Consider the following 22462-nt stretch of genomic DNA (forward strand, 5'->3'; position numbering starts at 1 on the left):
GCAGCCATGCCGAAGGTCTTGATTCAGCAACCTCGATGGTTAGACCGGGGCACCACCGGGTTCGATTTTTTCCAGCCGCAGCATGACAAAAGGGACAATACTCAGACCGCTCCTGAATTGACTGGACCATCGAGAAAGGTTGCGTTGCGCGGTTCAGAAATCTTCGCTATCGTGGGCAACGAACTTCGATGGAGCGATTTGGAGAGTTGGAAAGAATCGAACACAGTTGAACAGCATGCCGATCAGCAGAGAGATCAATCATATAAGGTCAGGAGCTGTGTACTCATTGGACAATGCAATCGGGACTTTCAGCTCACATAAGTCCGACAGATACTTAAGTTACCAACGTCACGCCCAGTCTCACAACTTACCATATCGCCCTCGGGAGACTTTCTCGCCATTCTCACATCCCACACTTGTCACGTCTGCGTACTACCATCCAGTGAGAAGTTGAGGTCACCAGACAAGCAACCAATGAAATTGCGGGCATTTCAAGTCGGTCCAACAGCTCACGTTCTAGAGCAATCGCAGCTCGCGACTGCTCTCTGGCACCCACTCTCACCTTCCGGCAATGACTTGGTCACTGTCACCCGCGACGCCTGCGTCCGCCTTTGGGAGCTTGACAGCAACAACCGCCACTCTTTCGATGAACCCGCACTCGCTGTCGACTTGAAGAAGCTGAGTAACGCGACATCAACACGCGAGGATTTCTCCGCCAGCAAATTCGGAGCCAACAAAGCATACACCCTAGATGACGTAGAAATGCAAGTCGCAGCAAGCTGCTTCGGCGGACAGGGTAAAGAAGACGAAGACGGCTGGTCCAGCATGACCCTCTGGATTGCGATGACTGAAGGAGATGTGTATGCGCTCTGTCCGTTCTTGCCAGCTCACTTCTGGGCGCCGGCGACTTTCCTTCCAAGCCTGACGACCAGCGTCGTGGCCAAGGCACGCATCTATGATCAGGATCCAACAACTTCGGAAGTGCAGAAGCGCACTGCTGACCAGCAGTGCAAGTGGCTTGCTGAACTGGACAAGCAGGATCCAGTCATTGTGCCAGGCGATCAAGGAGCGATGGAAGTCTACACCCGACCTGAACGTCCTGGAATCGTGCCAAAGCTGCAGGGTCCATTTCAGATCTCACCAGAACCTGGTTTTGGCGAGATCACAGACATTCACGCCATTGCTCCCCAATTAGATCAGGGAGCTCTTTTCGGTGACGATGAGGAGGATCTCGAAGAGTACGGGGGATCCGACGGACTCAGCATCGGCATCATCTGCGTGGCGACAAGTGCGGGGCAGATTCATGTCTGTCTGAATCTCGAAGGCATCGAAGCAGAGTGGCTGCCCTCCAAACGATCTCGCACGCGCCTTTTCGATGATGTCGCTCACGAAAAAGAACTCCTCCTATGGGAGACGATTGACTGCGCTGCAGGTACTGGTCCGAAATCCGATGCTTGCGTGCCCACATTTACATTGTCACACGGCGACCGCTACGAAGTTTTCACTACCCAGGCGACGGGTGTGCACACACTCTGTTTCCGACCGTGGATCAGCGGCTTGGAGGATGAGCTCGCGGCGCCGCAGCATGATGTAGAGGGCGCCTCTTTCAGGCTCAACGTGCTCTTAGACTCCTCTAGTACCGCTCTCGAGAAGGTCACCTCTCAGTTCGAGGATGTCCCGCAGACAATCAATGCTGCAGTCACTGCAGCTGCGCCAGGAAACCAGGATGGATACATTGTACTAACGACAGTGGCCAACAAGCCCATAGCTACTGTCATCGAACCTCCGAGCTCTGCCTCGCATCCATTCGGACCAGAAATCACTGCGCTCCTGGAGCCATCGGATGTACAAGCACGGCCGACGTATCAACCACCTGACACGCTATTTCAGCAGCTCAAATTTCCTGCGCAGCTTGAAGCATGGCGCAAGGAAAGTGACGGAGGCGCACGAGGAAACATTAAAGCAGACATCCGATTTTCCCCGTGGACCTTGCAGAAGATGACCGAGGCGCACCGTGTCCTTAGTAGCGAAACGTATGATCTTGGTTTGGCCGCCGCAGACTTGTACCGACGATGTCAGCGCATGGTCAATGAGATGCAAGATCAAATCGACAGCGTTCGAATGTTGTCTAATCGGGTAGATAGTGTCACCGGCGAAGACAATTTTTCAGAATCCGTCGCTGGACAGCCGGACTTTGTTCGCGGTGGCCGCCAGAGGATCGAAACTCGTGTACAAGAAAGCCGAGAGCGAACGGACAGCCTACAAGATCGTGTGGAGAAACTCCGAAGCAAGATGCGTCTCATTGGTGGCAAAGATCTCTCAGCAAAGGAACGCGCCTTTGGCGAAGAGGTCACCGCTCTGTGGCAAGGCATACAGCCCACTTCAACGCCCGGCGAAGCTCCCACGAGCCCAGCTCGTCTGGTACGCTTGGAGAACAGCGAGCTCACAACATCGACTGTCTCGACCTTTTCCCAACCTCCCACCACCGCACAAGACAACACTATTGCGTCTCGCTACGAAGCTGTGCAGGAGCTCCACCGTCATCTGCTCGACCAAGCTGCTACACTCTCGCAAAAACTGCAAGCGTCTGCCGCCGATGACCAGGCTGCGAGCAACACAATGTCCATGTCAAGCTTGACCAATGACTACCGCAGCCGGAAGATGGCTCAAGTGCTCGCTCTATTGGATCGTGAGACGGCGATGATAGATGCGGTCCAGGAACGCCTACAGCGTTTACAAGTTTGAGCCTTTACACATGTCTGATTACGAGGAAGATTCTGGCGTTTGCTGTTGTTTACTTTGCGAGTCACGAGCGATTTGGATCTTTCAATCCGGTTATGAACAAAGCTCCTGTTTGATACAATTACAATGTACTGATATACGATATTTCCAATGCCAACTTCTACTTCATGACACGAAGATAATCATTGAATGCTTGGAACATTTGCACTGTCCGTCCTTTTTGGAGCCAAGCTCGGACCCTGAGATCGCAGTATTTCAAGCGCGGCCGCTTGTGCGGAGAAAGGCTCCGTTCTCCTTCTCAACCAGGCGAGTTGTCTCAGATATGATGCACAAAATGACGCTAGATGCATCTATCCGAAACATTTTGCGAGCAGCCACTAGCCGACCTACTGAAGATGCACGAATATGACGCTAGACGTAACTATCCGAGACATTTTGCAAGCAGCCACTAGCTTACCCAAGGTCCGAAGCCATTCGGCGATTCTGCCGATGTAGAAAAGGGGCACTTTTCTCGATTTCGCAATTTCGCAAATATCGCTAGGTGTGCCGTGCCTTGACTGAAGCTTCACGGGCGTAACGGGTTCACATAGATTGATCATGAAATGCGGAATTGCTTTTTAATTGGTATTTGATACATCGCTTTTCTCCCAAGTCAAGTCTCTACAGCTCATAATCCAAACGAGAAGACTTTATTCTTTTTGGCTCTAGGCCGCCCCGCGTCCATTTCGTGGCGGAGGGAAAAAACTTAGTCCTCGGTCAAGTCACCATATTCCCACATCCCCAAACGGTCCGCTTTGGCCTCAGCCTCGCGCTTCTTGAGGTCAGAGAGGATTTCTGCCGCGGCGCGCTCGAAAGGTCGGAGCTTCTTAGGAACCATGGCGAGGCCCTCACTGACGACCTCGGCATTGATGCTCTTGCTTAAATCCGAAGCCTTGGGGTCCATGAGTGTGACCCACAACACGTTGTCTCGAGTGTCAGCAAAGTCGATATTCGCGACCAGTTCCCGATCCGCAGTCACGTCATAGAGCATGTTGACCGACTCGACAAGATATTGCGGGCTGGTAGTCGGGAACTGCAAGAAGGAGAGCGCAGCATCGACAGCCTGGGCCTTTAGTCGGTTGATGCCAAACTTGTCAGCATTGAGCGGTCGCAAGGCACTCCATGGTTGCATCTCTGTGTTGCCGTAGTCGATGTAAACTACCTCGGAAGTTTTATTCTCGCGATCATTGCGACGGACGCGCGCACGATACCAAACTCCATCTTGCGTGAACTTGGCCGAGACAACATCGCCAGCTTTGGGCGGCTGCGCCAGTGGCTGTCCATTTCCAGGCGAGATATGGAATGAAGCAAATTCCTTCATGAGCGTATCGAGGTTGGACTTGCCAGAACCGATCAATTGAAGCTTAACACGCGCAGTGCTGGGATCGACGTAGGTGACCACCACGTCCTTGTAATTACGCGCCGGAGGTGGCAAATGACCATCGCCGTTTTGGCCAGACGTTCCGTTTCTTGCTGCGCCGTCATCGTGATCTTCGCCATTGGCTGCGTCCTGTGAGGGGTCCCAGCTATGCCAGAGGCCCTTTCGCACGTCCTTGGCCTTTTGTTCCGCAGCGAAAAGCTCGTTGCCATTGCCAGATTTCTCCGCGCTGTATGCGTGCACAGATGCGAGGCCTTCCTCAACGAGAATCTTGGCGAAGTTCTCACGGTTGACGTAAAGTGTTCCGATAAAGCCTCCTTGTTTATCGCAATCGTCTATGTCAATTTCGACATCTCTTTGCGTGCAACGCTTCGCCGCGAATTCGTGTGCCTCTTGCCCGAATGGCTCAGCTGCATCGTTCGGTCCCCTCGCACTACGCGGAGCGCGAATTCCTCCAAGCACAAATGTAAGCTTTGCGTTGTCACGCGGTATAAGCACAGTGAAGCGGCTGCCCGACTTGACAAAATCGACAACCGCGGGTACACGCTTTTGTCGAGACAGCAATGTAAGCTGGCGCTTTGCCTTCTCCAAAGACTCGCTATAGTCCACATAAGCCTGCGCCTTGGGAGGCTTGGCATTCCACATGCCCTTTTGGTCCTGCTGAGCAGCCTCCTCTGCTGCCAATAGCTCATCGTAGATGGGACTGCGATCGGTATCATCCATACGGTGTCGGATGACAGACGCATATCCATTCTCCACGAGCAAAAGTGCAGCATTCTTGCCGTTGACACTGATAGTCGCCATGGTTCTTTCGTCAAATCCTTCGGTAGCAGGACGCTTGCCATCGATAGTGACCTTGACGTGTTTCCCGATCAATTTCTTCCGCAGGAACTCCTTTGCCTCCGCACTGAAAGGCGACTGCTTCGGGTCTGTAGGTTTGGGCTGACGTACGCTACTGAGATTCATGCGGCGTTCGGTACCATCCTTGTGTCTGATGAAGATGGTATCGGCGGAAAATATCCGGCTGACGACAGCCTCAAGCTCGCTACCTCCGGCCCGAGTAGCGACATGGCTCTTGAACAGGCCGAGCTGATTATCCTTTGCGTGCTTTTCAGCTTGTCGAAGCTTGCCCATTTCTGCTCCGAGCCATGTCGAGTGATGATCGACACATCTGGCAAGTCCTTCCTTCAACAAGAAATCTGCAATGTTGCCCACTGGGTGACGGACCTCACCAACAAGGACGTTGTTTGGTGTCACGCCCAAAAGCCGTACCTGCACGCCTCTTTGCAATAATCGATCCTCTACGAATGCTTGGGCTTCGTTCCCGTAAGGCTCAGCTGCCTGAGTGGAGCCGTCTGATGGGTTTGTTCGCGCAGTGGTGGGTGCGCGTAAACCTGCGACGAGTACGGTGGTTTGTACGTGTTGTGTGGGTGTGACCATAAGCCGGCAAATCAGGCGATCGCCGCTCAGAACTCGCTCGACGACCGTGTCGATCGCCTTACCCTTGTGCTCCTCTGCGAACACTTTCGGGTCTGGCAATTCTCGGACGTTTTGGATGGACGAAAGCTTTGTACTCCAAAGACCCTTCTCATCTACCTTTGCATGTGCTTCGAGTGCTTGCAGCCGTTCGAGTAACTCGGCAGCCGCGGGTGTTTCAGCTTTCCGCTCCGCATCGTCTCTCAATTTTGCCCATCCTTCCTGCACGATGAGGTCTGGTAGCTGAGTTCCATTTGACAGGAACACAACGCCATACTCGCGGGAAGACCCGCCCACCTTTTGTGGAATGGAGTACAATACCGAGAAGCGAACAACCTTGCCAACACAGAGCTTCCGAATGAAGTCTCGTGATTCAAATGCGCAGGGTTCATCCGATTGAAGGCGTGGTGCATTGATGAAAGCCAAGCTGAGGGTGCGTTCTTGCTTAGCCTTGTTTTGTAAGATGAGAGTATCGCCGGATAAGACGCTCTTTACCTTGCCCTCAGCCGCAGACATGGTGATCTATAAGAGGATTGTCGGATCTTATGGGGTGATGTGTTGGGAACGGTCAAGTGAGGGCCGGAGCTGAGCGTTCGATGGGTTGAGATAGGTGAGGAGAGTGATGGAAATGTGTACCTTCGATGGTCTCGTGAGCCAACACAATGCGGTCGTGTGCTTCTATTGGGAGCTAAAGCAACTGCGGCGATGAAATTATTGACCTTGCGAATTGTACAGGTGGTGCGCGTGCGAGAATGTGGGGTGGTTCTGCTCCAGCTGGCCAATGTGCCCTGAATATTGCTTCCTCCGCAACGGAAATGGATTCTGCACCCGTCCGTTCGTTGCATGACGTATTACTATGAGCCCTGGAGTGCTACGTATTACATTTGATCACTGTCTCGTCGATATTCCAAGCTAGCATTGACATTGCCGCCATTCTTCCTCTACAATATCCTTGCTACTCACCACGCTCTCTGTTCTCTTGTTCACGAATCGCCAAGCAAACATCTTAATGAAAATCCTCCAGAGCAAAGCAAGAAGGACCTCCGCGACGACAACCGATCAAGTGCGGACCGTTTCAAATTCAACTTGATAACGAACTCAGATTGCATTGGATCTCGTATATAGGTCCTGCCCTGAACACGCTTCACGCAATGTTTGCCCCACCGTCGGAGTGAATGATTGTTCCACTCAGGTTGTGATCTTTGATGCATGAGAGATATGACTCCACGATATCTGCCACCTCCCCAATTTGTCCCGTGGGCATTCTGTCCGCATAGGCTTTGCGATCTTCATCTGACACGCTGTCGAATATAGCTGTGTTGATGGGACCAGGGGCAACGATATTGACTCGGATCGGTTTGAGTTCAAGTGCCAACCCGCGAGTCATACCTTCCGCTCCAGCGGCGTAAGCACCGATCACGGTCCAGCCGGGTACTGGTCGCGATGCCACGAGCCCTGATGTCAAGGTGATTGATGACTTCGGGCCAGGGTTGAGATACTTAGGGGCATGTTTGGCGAGCATGAGTATGGAGAAGAAGCGAACTTGACCGGCTTTCTTGACAAAGTCCATGTCAATCTCGGCCATAGGTTTGACGGAAAGACTGTCGCCTGCTGTGTGAACGATGTGATCGACAGTGCCTGTCTTCTCCAGGAGTTCGCGAATGTTACTCTCAAGATTGGCCTCATCTGCTAAGTTACAGGCATGGCCTGAGATACGATCCCTCGCCGATGGATACAACCGTTGAAGTTCGGCAACTTTCTCTTTTACTTTCTCGGTCCTTGAAGAGGAAATGACGACTGTGGCTCCGAACTCCAAAGCAGCCTCCGCAAGACCTGAATCAGACCGGTTAGCTTCGGATCATTACCGCATCACTCGGGTCAAGCTTACCGGCACCGATACCTAAAGAACGCATCAGCATTGAGTCCCAACAAAGCGACTTCAACTCGTGGTATTTCGACACTCACCTGCAGAACCTCCGATGATCAAAACTTTCTCCCCTTTAAGTTTCTGTGTATACTTGACTTGGTCCGCCATTTCTGATCGTGATCGCACTACTTTACTTGAAGGACTTGCGTGTTCTGATGTGAATCAACTGAGATGATCGAAAATGTTGGTGAGAACAGAAGATACGGTCAGTACGGATTTCTCATCTTTATATACTCGCGTGCACCATTGACACGACAACACATTGGTAGTTTATGACGTGAGGGGTCGACCGCAAGGAACCTTATTTCCGATGTGCAAGACTTTTGTACTTCTGAACTGCGTATCTAATTAGAAGCCTGCAGTTGAGATTGCCGATCCCAAGAAGTAGGACAGGGGGCCCGATCAATTGAACTTGCCTTGTTCATAGCAGGCGCGACGAATAGCGATCCGATATAACATAGTTTCATACTCTTGCTGCAAGGAAACTCTAGGCCCTGATCAAAAGATGGGAACATTTACCCGATGTTGGCAAGGTGCATTACAAAGCTAATGCTAAGATGATGTCTTCGGGTATCGGAGGCACCAACACCTCGGAGTTAAGCGGTCTCTAGCGCTCCCTTCTACGCCGCCGCTAGTATGGCGACATCGGGCCGCGGTAGCCGCACCGGAGTTACGAGGACTCCAATGACAACCTGCAGGTGTCCAGGGGTGCACCATCGTCGTAATGAACGCGCTCATTATCGATGATAAATCATAAGCACTAGAGGTTATATGCATCTATGAGTATTTGAACTTTATGGATTGGAAGTCCTGTACAAGCTACAATGTTTCGCCAACGTGGCTCAGGTGACTTGTTCTGAAGGTCTTTTCGAAACGCACTCATCTGAACTGCCATCGCGTGTTGACCTGCTTTCTCGTGACCTGCATTGGGTTAGTTGAAGTTCAAGCCATGTCCATTTGTCTCTCACTCACCAGAGGTCCGACGACAAACGTCAATATCGCAAGTGCTGCCACCGTCGCTAGCATCTGAAATTTATTAAAGTCTCGACCTAGGATGTCAAAGCTGAAACTCGGACTGAGCTTGGTCCCGAAGATGTCCAATCCATATGCAAATACTAAGCTGGTGCTTTCGATTAAAGCCGGGCTTGTGATGACGTTGATCGTTCCAATCACCTCTCTCTTGTGGTTGAGGTACCACTTGGGATCAAACTCGATCACTGGCGCATAGCGAATCAGACCTTCAGCCTGCTCATTTTTGGTGGGATCCCTGGCCACCGGCCGACGTGGATCTAGGATTTGGTATGGGATGCCGACAATCGCAGCAGAGTCCGCCAGGACGGCGAGTAGTTGTCGAGAGGTAATGCCTTGGCGTGTCCTCGTCACGGAAAGTTTTGAGATGGACTCGGGAATTTGATAGGTCTTGCTCAGTACGTATGGCGAGACTGCAGTCTCCAAGCTGGAAAAGTTTGACTGAGAACCCAGAGGTCCACGGTCGTTGGGGCTTAGTGATTCAAATAGCTCTCCGACGACGAGTTGATGGCCTTTGGGTGAATCGGGGTATGAGTTCGATGTGTAAGAGTAGGCAAACCAATTCTCCGACATGATGCTCGCAATCGGTAGTGTAAGATCGACGTCGTTGTGCACACTTGAAAACAGAGACGCCCCAGATGCGGTATCCAAAACATTGAATGAAGCCGACGAAACGACATCATTCGCCGTGATGAGCAATGCCAAATTTGGGCTCAGGTACTTGTAGAGGACTGTGCGATCTCCTAAGACTTTACCGATGGACGCCACTGGATCAATGACAGGTCGCGGAACGATACTGAGAACTCGTTGTTCCGCTGGAATCACAAAGCGCCACAACGAATCCGACGACGCGCCATCACTGCGGATAGCTTCGAGTGAACCATCCTGCAATGAGAATTTGATGGACCCAGAGTGGATTTCGTCCTCATGGAGAGGCGGGAGGCTGGACAGCGGAAGTCCAGTCGTCGCATTGACATGTATGGCCTGTGTGCTGTTATTTGGCTTGAGTGTCAAGTAACCGGGTGCGGAGTTCTGAAAGACAGGCTTCCAGTCGTTGACCAACGACGGTTCCACGATCTGCTTGCTCCAGAGAATGATGTTCGGGTTACCAGCGTCAATAGCAACAACACGCCCACCACGAACGGCGCAGGCGATGATCTGATGGAAGCCAAACGTGTCCCCAATCAAAGCATCATCGGCAGTAGTCCCCAGGACGCCACTAGCGATCCGCTGCGGTAAGCCAGCGAGCAGTTCAGGAACCTTTTGCAGGTCAAGAATATGGCGCTTGACCCGGTGAAGATAAGCTGAGACCGGATTGCTGTGGATCTCAACCTGGAAAGCTTCGGCAAGATTTTGAACCGAGCTAGGCAACGCGAAGGTGGCTGTGATGGTTCCGGCCAAGGCCTCGGGTCTTTGCCAGATCGGGTTTCCATCTCGCATGAGAACCCATTCGCCCGATGCGAGAAGTACTGCCGATCGAATGGCTGAAACAGTGTTGTCCTTCAAAGATATCTCAGAGCTCACTAGAACCGGCAAGTTGTGCTCGTGATCCTTGCCGCTTGTGCCAAATCCCCTAATGGGCCACTTGCCCAATACTCCATGAGAGGCCGACGAGACGGTCACAATCTCACCCTGAGTCAGTCTTGTGAAATAAACATTCGCATCTGAGGTACTTGTGGAAAACACGCCTTTTCCGGAAATCCTTGGAAGCTGATATGCCTTTTTTATAATTTTCTTCTGTAGATTAACGTGGAAGACCTCCGCCCAATGCGCTTTTTCCGTTTCGTATTGGACGAGAAAGTGTGGGAGCGAGTTCGTGTGATATGGAGCGTGTACCTGAACACGCTCTACAGCTCCGTCCCCCTGCGTGTCGATTGGAAAGGATGTAACAGTCTTCGTGCCAATAATGTTAAGCTTTAGAGTTGAACGAGAAGCATCCGTCCACGCAATTATCGGCGAGGCAGAATTTGCGCCAACTGTGATGATGGTATCTGCAGACGCCAGATCGCCATCTGCAGTGAGGACGTTCTCGTCAATCTTCCGCCCTGATGTCGAATCCAATGTGATGGTTTTGATCTTGTAGTTGCCAAGCAAGGTTTTGTGAAGCAAAATCGCATATATCTCGGTGGCAGATGCAGAAATTTGATAGGGCAAGTCCCCATTACCAATATCGAATGACCATCTGGCTGCACCGGTGGAACCATCGATCCTCTGCACGACCGAGTTACCACCACCAGTGAGCAAGATGACGTCCTTTGTCGCAGCAGAGCCATCTCCGTCAACAAGCTCAAGGATTTCGAGGTCTACTAGATGGCCAGCTAGGGTCGTATCCCACACAAGACGCCCATCGCCAGCGCTCCATGCAATGACCTGGTTGTCGTGGCCGCTTACGACGATGTCTTGGTCTTGTCCGGCTCGCAAAAAGCTAACATTCGCGTTAAATGCTTGTGATTGCAGAACCTGACGCCACACTAACGAGCCGTCACGTGGATTGACAGCTCCAACGACACCTTGTTCAGAGAGGGTGTAGATCAGCGATGCTTTTGAGGCAGCATTGGGCTGATGAAAGAACGTCGTGCCGACCTGTGGCAAGCCAAGCAGGGCAAAATGGTAATCAGTATGCCATGCTTCATCAGCGAAGATGGCCCAAATTGGGCTCGATAGCAGTGCTATCAGTAGACACAACGTGTTCAGCATCGTGTGATGCACAGAGGCAATGAATGCCTCGTTGGATCGTAATGTACTGTACAACGGGCTTGTTTCGGTGACATTGAACACCAGCACCTACTCCCCGAGCTTGACAGCTTGGCGTGCAAGCCGTTCTTGATGCCTAAGGCGCGAACTGAAATTCCGATAATCACAGACCACTTGGGCAAGCTTGATGCGCCTGGGCAGGTAACAAGCTTATGATACTCTGGCCATTATGCACACATTTTCACTGTAGGTACACCATCTGTGACCATTGAAACGGCTAGGAAATCGAGGGACAAGTGGAGAGTTCATCACGTAGTCGCATCGCTCACCTGCATGCTTACACTCAGTTGGGTCCTCGATACACGTATCCTAAGACGACCATTTGCGAGCAAAAGCATGGCGCAGGAGCTATATTAAGAGTGGCCGGCGAGAGTTGATAGTATTTCTTTGGCGGAATTCACATAGCAGAAGCTGCTTAGGTAGAATTGGCGCTATTGTTTGATCTTTGAACATACTAGGTATGGATGCCTTTGTGATCGATGATCATTTAGGGGTGTCGGAAGCGACTGTGGACGTCAATTGTCACAGGGCATCCTCATCATGTCGAATCACCTGCGATTTCGAATCGACAGAAGCTCACTTCTTCTTCACGTGAGTGTACATGACGAAAGACGAGCAGGTGGGTGAAACGAGCGAATGACCACAATATACTGTAGTCGGCCACGGCGGCTGACTACAGCACTACGTGTGTGCATTTTGCAGGAGCCAAGGCAATGGGAGACAAGTCCGACAGGGCAGTTAACGCTCTAAGAGCACGTGTGGACGTTGTCACTAGCATTCGCGATGGAATATTGAGCGAAACAACATGTCCGACATCAGGCCCGTCTCGATCAGGTCGCGTCGAGCGGTTACAATACAGCGAACGTCAGCGCGGACACACGTCACATCGTATCCAATCGGTGAAGGGATGGGTTGGAGCCGACGTGGTGAAATTCATCATCATTGATCATCATCGGCAAACATTAACGTTCTGCCATTGTTGGGGAAATGGACATCTAGACATGCATCGCATGGTCGGCAATCTGCTATGTGTATGCAAGGTGCGCGCCACTAGACAAGGTCGCAGGCAGGCCGCCGCGGCCGGTCATGAAGGTGGGAGCTTGAGACGAAAATGGGCGCAACGAACCCATGGCAATTCGGGTCTTTGGGCGAATCAGAAAGGCGAACAGCTATAGTCTGGTCAGAAGTTCAGACGATTCATAAATCCTGCCTCGCATTTATTGACGGCTACCGACGCAGGCAGCCAACCGGAAGAAGCAAAGGTACATATCCGCTGCGGGCGATTCAACAGCTACTGCTTGGTGACCTTTGTGATTCGGAGAAAGCCAACACCAGCTGCAGGCCGGACATACCGCCACGCCACGGGGCGAGTGTAGGACGGATTGGGAAAGACCACCCAAAAAGCCACGGCCAATCGTGAAACGATGTGTGCGGAAAAGGCACTCGCACACCTCAATAGAGAGTTTTACCCCGACCACAACCAGTCTTGGGCTGCGCTCCATTCAGATCCGCAATGCACCTTTCCCTACTATATTATACTTCACTCATCACTTCGCGTTGGATCCATTCTCGCTTCACGCATGTTCTATTGGAATGACCTGCTGCATTTTACTCAATCTTCTCGATCAATAATTACGACGATAGGCCCGGCTTGTGATTGTTTTCGAGAACCAGTCCCCTATTTCCTCCTGGCCCGTGGCTTCTACATCATTAGAGCGGGTGGAGGGGAAGATCTGCCGGGCATTGGGCTGCGCTGTGCACGCGCTCCACTCCCGCATACTAGGAAGGTACGCACGCCGCATGATGCTGCTGCCGCCGCTGTGGTTCCCTTTCACACCTCTCATGATACCCGTGGACTGCTGTATGACCCACGAGCTAAGAGAATACCACGGGCTGTGGCCATGGGACATGAACCGATGGCTTCCCAAGCTACTGCAATGGAAACAGACCCGGCCGCAAGGCATGCCTGTTGCACAATCCACGGTGCTGCTGCTTCTTCTCTTCTCATCACTTCGCGTTGTGATTCATGGGAACTACCTTTCAATCACCAACACTATCGTTACCCAGCTAACAGTCAAGACTGGCGGCACACTATCAACCACCTTCGACTGTCTAAGTAACCTTCGAAACACAGATCCTTGACCACGCAAGTGTGTGAAAACGAATGAAACGACAACACTCTTGAACCGACCACGTACACAAAATTCAATCATTCCATCCGTACACATCAGGTTGTAATCTGCACCTGTTGACGGCACCTGTTGCCTGTCCTTGGGCGGTCGCTGCTTAACGTACCAGTCTCCACGGCGTGGTCAATACGCCCCAGCCCAAGATGTCGCGTCAAGGACACCAGAGGGAATACTCCATCGTCGTGTTGGGCACTGGCGGTGTTGGCAAGAGCTGTCTGACGAGTATGTCCTGCAGACGGTTGCTTTTCTAGTACATGCCGCTGACTCGCGAACTCTTCTAGTGCAGTTCATCCAGGGCATCTTTGTGGAACGTTACGATCCCACGATAGAGGACTCATATCGGAAACAAGTGGAAGTAGATGTGTGTAGAGACTAGAACACTGCATATTTACCCCATCTCTGATGTAATGGCAGGGCAGACAAGTGGTCCTCGAGATCATGGACACCGCAGGCACAGAGCAATTCAGTAGGTCTATCCGAGAATAATCAACGCTCTGTCGTGGATACAGAAACCAGCTAACATGCAACAGCCGCGATGAGGTAGCGTTCAACCACATCGTATTCAGTGATCGTCGCCGCGAAACTGACCATCACGACCCACAGAGATATGTACATGCGACTCGGCCAAGGCTTTCTTCTGGTCTTCAGTATAACTTCTACTTCGTCATTACGAGAATTGGTTGAGCTTCGCGAACAAATCGTTCGGCACAAGAACGACCCATCATTTCCCATTGTCCTAGTTGGCAACAAATCCGACCTTGAGGAGGATCGCGCTGTTTCCAGGACCAAGGCATTTCACCTGTCGCAAAGTTGGGGCAACATTCCATACTACGAGACGAGTGCGCGTAAAGCAACGAACACGAACGAGGTCTTCATTGATGTGTGTCGACAAATCATTCGGAAAGATATCCAAAGCGGACGCTTGGATCCACTTGATTCGGAACGATCCGATCGCGGCAAGAGAAAGAAGAAGAAGAGCAAGGCCGATGGTGGGTCACGATGTACGATACAGTGAGGTAATTCGGGATACTTTCTGGTTCGGCCTAGGCACGCAGCCATGACCAGGAATGCACCATCGTAGAGTAGGCCGAGATTAGAGGCTACGCTCGATGGTTCCATGAGATCAAGATGCTGCGCGGTATTGCCACAGTGGCCATCTGAGGAAACAACGCTCGTCGCTACTGGTGACACGAATAGCAGCTGAGCCCTCGGCACACGGCTTCTGATGTGAGCAGTCTTTCTGCCATTCAGCGTTTTTCGGATGCCATCATATGATTATCCGCCTCGATCTCGCAAAACATGTGCGCTTTATATGCAGATGAGAGGTACTGCTTCAACGTCGCCCCAAGCCATCACTATGTCTGCTGGCCGGGTATTGACACGCCCATAGTGTCTCTGGTGCACACTTTAAGAGGTTCTCTTAACGAGCACACGATCACTGGTCTTGCCAGCGCACATTCCAAAGCGATTTTTACATGTGAGCCAGCTACACAAGAACCAAATCGGTCGGACTCCTGTGCTTCGTGCGATCCATGTCTGAGGGAAGTTGGTTTCTTGCAGCAAGGAATATGGATCCATGCCGATCGCACCAATCTCACCTGAATTGGAAATGCGGATGGCTAATCTGAAAACGGAGGCTTTGTTTCACCTTCCGAAAAACGACACGCGCAGTGCGACAGTATGTATCGACAATTTGTAAAACTTACTATACTATACCCACCAGCACAGGAGGAAAATACATGGACTGACAGTCCTACATTGCACCTCGGCATTGAGATGTACTCACTATGTAGAGGAATCATGATTGTCGATCCAGATAGCAAAGCTTTGCGAACGCCGTATATCGGAGAAATGCGGTGTGCGCATCGATCTCAATCCTACTGTCGTCGAGTAGCCGAGATCATACTGCGGCGCGAGAACTGAACATCTATCATGATGCAACGGATAGCACATCTCGATGCAGGCGCCTGCATATGAGATCCACATGTGTAAGCGGCCGGCAGATGTGCAAGCGAGAAAGCAATTGTGATTGGGAGGATTTTTTTTCTCACGCGTTGCATTGGGGCATGTGTACGCGCATCTACGAAGTCGCATGCAGGTGTCGTGCAGTTCATCACAGGCTTGCGCCGAGACCAATCCGTGCCCCAGGCGGGCCTTGCACGGGCGAGTACGCCCGAAAGGCACGACGCAACACACCGATTATTGATGAGATGGAGAAAGCCTCGGCGCACGTCAAACTACCTCAATCTGTTGAGCAGGTATGCTCGCGTCATTCCATGCCTCGCCATTCATTATCCCCAGCACAAACGTTTCGCAGCGAAGCTGCCATGCCGTTCCTTGTGGATGCAAAACCACCGGGACGGCTCCACCTTTGATAATGGCGACACAGTCGCCTGCCGTGATGCCTGCCTGTGCGATGCCGAAATGTCCCTTCTCGGTCAGGAAGAAGACTCTGCCGCGCACAAAGCTCGCGGCGTAGGAAGAGACTGCGGCTTGCTCGATTGCGGCCGAGGTTGAATGTCGCGAGGGCTGTTCGTCCTCGTCGGTCTCGCGGAGGGATTCCAGCAGCGCATCGTATTGTTTGATCGCATCCTCGCGGGATAATCGGACGCCGTTGGTGTCCTGGTCTGCCGACGTGATTCGTGCCATGGCCTCGTGTTGATCTTGATATGGGCTTTGTGCGCCACGACGACGATGAACAAGACCGCGCGCTTCGAAGATCCAATTTCGGAGGGCATCAGGTAATGCTCGGCGATGACCAATTGCCAATGTCAAGGTCTGACTCCCTGCGCCGAGAATTTTGTCAAACAGCTTGACTGTTAACGGCAAGCGGAAGTTTGGGTCACCGGATTGGTCGACCTCTGCTGTTGGGGCGAACTCCTTCACCTCTGTTCCTCCAGCGCAATATGATTTGGACCCAAGCCACAATGGTCGAGCCTGCCATGGAAGACTCCAATCAGGCACCCAAGAGGGTAATCTGATCGACTGGTTGCAGGTGCCTGCGGAATAGAGGATTTCCAGTTGTCGTCTGGACAAGGATTTCTCGTCGCAGCTGAACTCCGAGATGGCGTAGGCGATGCGTTGGAGATATTGCCCTGCGAAAAGTTTGTACAACATGTCGATTTCCATAGCATAATCTGGACGGTTCCACAGCCGTACGAGATGGTGAAAGGCGAATAGCTTGTCACGATGGTCGGTAGCCTCGCAATCCTTGGCCATCGTCAGCACGTATGGTGCCATGGACTCTTCACTGGCATAATCTTTGACTGCTTGTTTAGTCCCTGATTCTGTGATCGTTCTCAATTCCTGCATGAAGGTGATGTAATGAATCGTCTTCTTCAAACCCAACATGTGACTCGGTTTGGTGATGGATTGATGAACCGTCTCCACAACTTGCACCAGTCCTACGAAATCATCCCAATAAGACGTGGCCTTCCCGCAGGTTACCAAAACGCTTTTCGCACATGCGACCTCTTGGATAATCCAAAGTCTTCGAAACCAAGGCCGAGTCAGGAGTGCAATGAAAGCCGGCCACGGATGCTGATTGATTGAGTATCAGCCTCCGGTCTCCTGGATCCCTAATCATGGTGGATTAACTCACCTCGCCCCATTTTGGGATTTCTCGCGGAGTTTTTTCTGGATCCAACAATTCGTGAGGGTGCTTAAAGAGCCTCGGCCAGTAACGGGCGATTCTTTTGGGCAGGTCCATTGCATCATTGGTTCCGATGCCCTCCTCTCCCAGCCTGTAACCTGTGAGTATACAATGATGTCTGGTGCTCTTCAATCACATACCATACGACAACGAACATCGCAGCTCGATAAATGGCACCCATCTTACTAACTTGCTCATTCCTGTCGATAATGTTTTTCTGGTCGATACACAATTGATCTATCCAAAGGTTGACGGTCGAATTAGTCGCTCTCGCATTGCGCAAAGCCGCAAACAAATTGGGGGTGATCGTCATGGCACGATCGTCGCAATAGATGGTATCTGCAGCATTTCCATTGTTCCAACAGTACGACAGCGCCACGAATTGCACATTGCTGTCTCGAAGGTGGACCTCTTGTAGGCGACAATGTACAGGATCCTCATATCTGCCAGGTAGTACTTGCACGATACGGTATGATCCTGACAGAATCTCACCAGACGGACGATAGTAGAAGTCCGAGGAAGGAGATATGGTCGACCAGGACGACGATCGTCCCGGCGGCTTTGGGTCCATCCCTGGGGGCCAAAAGGGTTCTTCTAATGACTCTCTAGCATATCACTTGAGCAGCAGCAAGGGGGGCTCTGGCTGGCTGCGGGGCCCTGGCACCATCAGGATAGCACTGGCGGTGGGTTGGGCTTGCTTGCTGATATGCGGCTATGTATGTATGACCTTTGATGGAGAATAGCCTTTATGACGAATGAGATGTATTTGGTTTCGTGATGATAGTCATCTTGACAAACATCATCAGCATCTCTGTTGCCGACTCTCTTATTATGGCTTTGCTTGGAGGGACGCCTAATATGGTGTACACTGCAGATTGACAGTTAGGCCAAGTGGACCCATGCAGCTGGGAAACTTTCCCACGATATATGTACGTGCCGCAATTCATTTTACGAGGTATCTGGTGGTGCACACTGTAGAAGGACCAACGCAATTTTGGCTTTCTGGTAGCCTTGTACGTTGGTGATAATCATTTTGTTCACAATGTACTGATTGAAGCTTCCGTGAGCTGCATGCACCATCTGAGCTGGACGAAAGAGAAGGCAAAATCCATGGACTCGTCGATTGATGATCCTACAATGTTGCCGTACCTACCTACCTAGGTAGGTAGGTAGGCAATCAAATGAGCGACTCAGGCCCCCACCAGTGTGTGAAGCCTCCATAAATGTCGACACCTGAGCAGACAGCAATTTGTGCCTGAGGAACCAATCAGCGGGGAGGTGGGGGTGAGGTTTCACCAAATATTGTGTGACGGTCCACGGGTGTTACCACATCACGAGAATCTGGAGTCGTTTTCAAAGACCACCTGAGTAAACACTATCTCAAGAGCACCTATGTACAATGTTAAAAAGCCAAGCTATATCGAGGATTTCAATGGTCTTCTGCGCCTGTGAAAAATCTAGTGATAAATTATGAGACAACAAAGAGGGTTCAACAGTTTGGCAGTTGCCCAGGCCAGATTCCCGCGGCGGCTGAATGAATACCACCTGCAGGTGGGCAGGAGTCCTCTCTCAGCCTCAACTACTAGGTGCAAATCAGTATAGGGCTGCGCGATTTCATTGTAGCACACGGCGGAAGACGGAGGAACGTGAGAAGGATTAAGGGAAGTGGCTTTTACATATGTATACGAGGAAGCAGACACTCCAAGAAAGACATGGAATTGCATGGAATTGATTCGTGTGCGAACATATCAGAGTAACATGCATTGAATGGTGGTGGCATGTGTTGTCCAGAGGGGTCGAATATACATCCACAAATCCATGTCGTAACATCTCCGGGCCCATGCTGTTGTTCTTCCTCTTGTTCCTGTTACGCACACCAAGAAGCGCGGGGCGGGCTGATAGGCAATAGTAGCAGTTTGCGTTAATCCGCGGTGCTCCGCCGTGAACATCAGAAGGTAAAACCTCCTCCTCATCGAGAATATGCGGCCCACGTGCAATGTTCTTTTCTGTATACAGATTCCTGGGAGGGCCGAGTCAACAAGTCTGTGATGATAAGAGGCGTGTTCCCGTGGAGAAGGACGCATTTCGAAGGTTCGTCAGCAGACGAGATGTTGTGGTTCATTTCCGCCGACCGATTTCGCCGACGTGATCCGCCCTGACGTAGCTCGTGGCAAGAAGATTCAACCGCGCGCAGCGGACTCACGGCTCGAACAGTATGAAACTGCTTCAGGGTCTTTCCTCTGTGCATATAGGTACATAACATTCCCCCCACCAGCTATTGCTCCCAACGACTCTTCTGTAATATTATACACCTCCAAACAACCTCTTGGTTTGCAAACTCAACTTCATTTAAGGTACCTGCGAAAATCTTCAAAATATCCGAATCAATCACCATGTCTTCCTCGCTTGATCAGCTGAAGGCCACCGGCACCGTAAGTCTGATCTCTTTGTCATATTCGGCATTCACTGTCTGCAGACTCATTTGACTGACTCTCGTGTCTCTCAGACCGTCGTCTGCGACTCTGGTGACTTCGCCACCATTGGAAAATACAAGCCACAAGATGCCACCACCAACCCTTCCCTGATCCTCGCTGCGGCCAAGAAGCCCGAGTACGCCAAGCTCATCGACGAAGCCGTTGCCTACGGCAAGAAGCACGGAAAGGATATTGATGCTCAGGTGGACGCGACCTTGGACAACCTCCTCGTGCAATTCGGCAAGGAGATTCTTCAGATCGTTCCTGGCAAGGTTTCGACCGAAGTCGATGCACGATTTTCATTCGACAAGCAAGCTAGCATTGACAAGGCTCTCCACCTTATCGAGGTAAGAGAGGTCGCCTACTGATTGAGAGGTGACTGTTACTGATGGTTCCAACAGCTATACAAAGAGCTGGGTATTGACAAGTCGCGAGTCCTGATCAAGCTTGCCTCGACTTGGGAAGGTATCCAAGCAGCACACATTCTCCAATCCGAGCACGGCATCAACTGCAACCTTACCCTCATGTTCTCCCTCGTTCAAGCTATCGCTGCCGCTGAGGCCGGCGCTTACCTCATCTCGCCGTTCGTTGGCCGCATTCTCGACTGGTACAAGGCCAACACCAAGCAGGAGTACACCGCCGAGAATGACCCTGGTGTGAAGTCCGTCCAGCAAATCTTCAACTACTACAAGAAGTACGACTACAACACCATTGTTATGGGAGCTTCCTTCCGCAACATTGGCGAGATCACCGAGCTTGCTGGTTGCGACTACCTTACCATTGCGCCTGCCCTTCTAGAGCAGCTCTACAACAGCCAAGACTCTGTCCCACAAAAGCTGAAGGCTGATGGCGCCAAATCTCTTGACATCGAGAGGAAGAGCTACCTCAAGAACGAGGCTGATTTCCGATTCGACTTCAACGAGGACACCATGGCCGTGCACAAGCTCTCTGAGGGTATCAGCAAATTCGCTGCTGACGCCGTCACCCTCAAGGATATCCTCAAGTCCAAGATTCAGGCATAGAAGGAGAGCTTCGCATGTGTCGCGGATGGCGACCGGGAGATCGAGCATACCAACACTCAAAATTGAGACACGACATAATGATTTAGGGGAGTCTTCGTGATTATCGGCCCCACAAATAGAATTTTTTGAATGAACCATTTTCAGTTCCAATTACAGCTACATGTCCGTATGATATGTCGAGCTCCATACTGCATCGTCACACGCGAGTGCCCTCTTTGTCTCGCCGGGTAGAGACATCCAATGCAGCCAAACTGTGAATGTTCTGTTTGTCCTTCAGCGGGGCCGACGTCATACCCTAGAAAGGTGGGGGCATGCAGATATTCGGTAACACGGGCAGCCATGGAACTGAAGTACTTCGTTCCCTTTACTCTTATTATTCTTTGCTAGGTAAAGAAGCACATAGGTGAACACCTGGGCACTATTTCTCACTTGAACCTACGATCCATCACCGATGAATTTGCAACCACATGACTTCAGGAAGATGATCGTTATGCGGCACGGGTCAAAGTTCACGCAAAGGCCTGTTGCTGCTGCGAGATGAAATGCCATCGGGCGGGACAAGCTTCACGGTAATCCTTAGAGGACCGCGGACGAACCTGGTCCTAACGTCAAGACGACCTCTTCTCGGCCTAGTATATATGCCTGATGTCAGAATCATTATCATCATGGTGACCTTCGATCTGATGAACACATTTTTCGGCAGCCTGGCACACCTTCGCACCACGATTCACGAACGTGGTAGGGTTAGGTGATTTTGCAAGTCTTTTTGGTTTTCATTTCCCATGTGATTTCTCCACACCTTCTTTGGCTCTATATTCTACCTCGATGATAACATTTCTCTTGGAGTGAAAGTCGTCATATCCGACCCGTCAGGCTCTTCCTCTAGTTGGTGCCAGAGCAGCCGACGAAGTTGTTGCCGGAAGCACCCTGGTGGGTGATGGCACCGGCGTACTGGCCGTTGGTGTTGAAGACAACACGGTCAGCGCCGGGGGAGCCACCGGTGTAGACGCCGCTGGTCTTGATGGGGAACTCCTGGTAAGGGCCGCTGACGGGGAAGCTGAAGCCCTCGTAGTTGTTGTACTGGTGACTGTTGTGGTGATATTACGGTTAGCCACCATATGTTTGAAAACGACGTTGGAGAAAGAATACGTACGGGTAGCTGCCGCTGCCGACCTGCTGGCCGTTGTAGTAGTAGTTCACACCCTGGTTGGTGGCGGCGCGGACCTGGCTGGCGGAGTAGTAGGTGCTGCCGCAGTAGGTGGCGGCTTGACGCTCCTCGAGGATGGAGTCAACCGGGGCGGCGACGGTGAGGGCCGCGAAAAAGAGGGCGGGAAGGGCGGAGAAACGCATCTTGTCGGCTTGGGAGAATGAAGGTGACTTGGAGATGGGAAATGAAAGACTTGAATATCGATTGAATTGAAGTGAACTGATGATATCTAGCGAGAAGGAGCATTCACAGACTCGGGATGCACGCTGTATATATGTCTCGCTCGTCTTCAATGGTCTATCATCAAGGGCACTGGTCCTCCTGACCTTACATTAATTGGATGGATACACGTGCTTGCGCGCCTGCACGTCGTTAACTCTGCCGTGGTGTTTGCGCAATGTCTCATAGGCCACGAAGTCGTGCCAAAGACAGCAGGGCATGGACGTAATCTGCAGGACGACCGGAATTGACCCAAACAGGGAAAGACTTCGGTGCATTCTTCAAACTACACAGCAATTAGTGTCGACGAACTTGAAGATCCCTGGTACTAAGAGCTAGTCAGAGCCGTGTGGA

The 22462-nt window shown here is 51.5% G+C and overlaps 10 protein-coding genes across 10 annotated transcripts; 5 read left to right on the forward strand and 5 right to left on the reverse strand.

The window, feature by feature from the left end:
- Positions 1-6: 6 nt before the first annotated feature.
- On the forward strand, positions 7-2745 carry K489DRAFT_410645 (uncharacterized protein; the record flags this gene model as incomplete). The annotated part of the gene is made up of 2 exons (XM_033607724.1): positions 7-267; positions 331-2745. The coding sequence occupies 2 exons, from the start codon at positions 7-9 to the stop codon at positions 2743-2745; spliced, it is 2676 nt and encodes an 891-aa protein (XP_033459360.1).
- A 594-nt stretch (positions 2746-3339) lies between these two features.
- K489DRAFT_381073 (uncharacterized protein) lies at positions 3340-6377 on the reverse strand. Its single transcript, XM_033605031.1, has one exon. It carries the CDS (start codon positions 6149-6151, stop codon positions 3488-3490), a length of 2664 nt encoding a protein of 887 aa, XP_033459361.1. The 5' UTR covers positions 6152-6377; the 3' UTR covers positions 3340-3487.
- A 402-nt stretch (positions 6378-6779) lies between these two features.
- K489DRAFT_320097 (NAD(P)-binding protein) lies at positions 6780-7670 on the reverse strand (the record flags this gene model as incomplete). The annotated part of the gene is made up of 2 exons (XM_033601431.1): positions 6780-7468; positions 7595-7670. 2 exons carry the CDS (start codon positions 7668-7670, stop codon positions 6780-6782), a joined length of 765 nt encoding a protein of 254 aa, XP_033459362.1.
- A 771-nt stretch (positions 7671-8441) lies between these two features.
- K489DRAFT_320786 (DUF1620-domain-containing protein) lies at positions 8442-11288 on the reverse strand (the record flags this gene model as incomplete). Its single annotated transcript, XM_033601490.1, has 2 exons — positions 8442-8471; positions 8535-11288. 2 exons carry the CDS (start codon positions 11286-11288, stop codon positions 8442-8444), a joined length of 2784 nt encoding a protein of 927 aa, XP_033459363.1.
- A 597-nt stretch (positions 11289-11885) lies between these two features.
- Positions 11886-12520, forward strand: K489DRAFT_371178 (uncharacterized protein; the record flags this gene model as incomplete). The annotated part of the gene is made up of 2 exons (XM_033603218.1): positions 11886-11936; positions 12002-12520. The coding sequence occupies 2 exons, from the start codon at positions 11886-11888 to the stop codon at positions 12518-12520; spliced, it is 570 nt and encodes a 189-aa protein (XP_033459364.1).
- Positions 12521-12863: 343 nt separating this feature from the next.
- K489DRAFT_239937 (uncharacterized protein) lies at positions 12864-13561 on the forward strand. The gene has a single exon (XM_033599864.1). It carries the CDS (start codon positions 12926-12928, stop codon positions 13463-13465), a length of 540 nt encoding a protein of 179 aa, XP_033459365.1. The 5' UTR covers positions 12864-12925; the 3' UTR covers positions 13466-13561.
- Positions 13562-13677: 116 nt separating this feature from the next.
- On the forward strand, positions 13678-14549 carry K489DRAFT_320502 (Rho type ras small GTPase-like protein; the record flags this gene model as incomplete). Its single annotated transcript, XM_033601459.1, has 4 exons — positions 13678-13756; positions 13816-13895; positions 13949-14000; positions 14101-14549. The coding sequence occupies 4 exons, from the start codon at positions 13678-13680 to the stop codon at positions 14547-14549; spliced, it is 660 nt and encodes a 219-aa protein (XP_033459366.1).
- A 1002-nt stretch (positions 14550-15551) lies between these two features.
- K489DRAFT_239940 (HET-domain-containing protein) lies at positions 15552-17844 on the reverse strand. The gene is made up of 3 exons (XM_033599865.1): positions 17327-17844; positions 17136-17277; positions 15552-17074 (listed from the first exon to the last, which is right to left on the reverse strand). Exons 1-3 carry the CDS (start codon positions 17755-17757, stop codon positions 15767-15769), a joined length of 1881 nt encoding a protein of 626 aa, XP_033459367.1. The 5' UTR covers positions 17758-17844; the 3' UTR covers positions 15552-15766.
- Positions 17845-19468: 1624 nt separating this feature from the next.
- Positions 19469-20752, forward strand: K489DRAFT_239979 (transaldolase). Its single transcript, XM_033599866.1, has 3 exons — positions 19469-19618; positions 19693-20007; positions 20062-20752. The coding sequence occupies exons 1-3, from the start codon at positions 19580-19582 to the stop codon at positions 20680-20682; spliced, it is 975 nt and encodes a 324-aa protein (XP_033459368.1). The 5' UTR covers positions 19469-19579; the 3' UTR covers positions 20683-20752.
- Positions 20753-21564: 812 nt separating this feature from the next.
- K489DRAFT_394999 (ribonuclease-domain-containing protein) lies at positions 21565-22032 on the reverse strand (the record flags this gene model as incomplete). Its single annotated transcript, XM_033606822.1, has 2 exons — positions 21565-21769; positions 21836-22032. 2 exons carry the CDS (start codon positions 22030-22032, stop codon positions 21565-21567), a joined length of 402 nt encoding a protein of 133 aa, XP_033459369.1.
- Positions 22033-22462: the final 430 nt, after the last annotated feature.

Source organism: Dissoconium aciculare (genome assembly GCF_010015565.1).
Source record: "Dissoconium aciculare CBS 342.82 unplaced genomic scaffold K489scaffold_7, whole genome shotgun sequence".
Taxonomy (NCBI): Eukaryota; Fungi; Ascomycota; class Dothideomycetes; order Mycosphaerellales; family Dissoconiaceae; genus Dissoconium; species Dissoconium aciculare.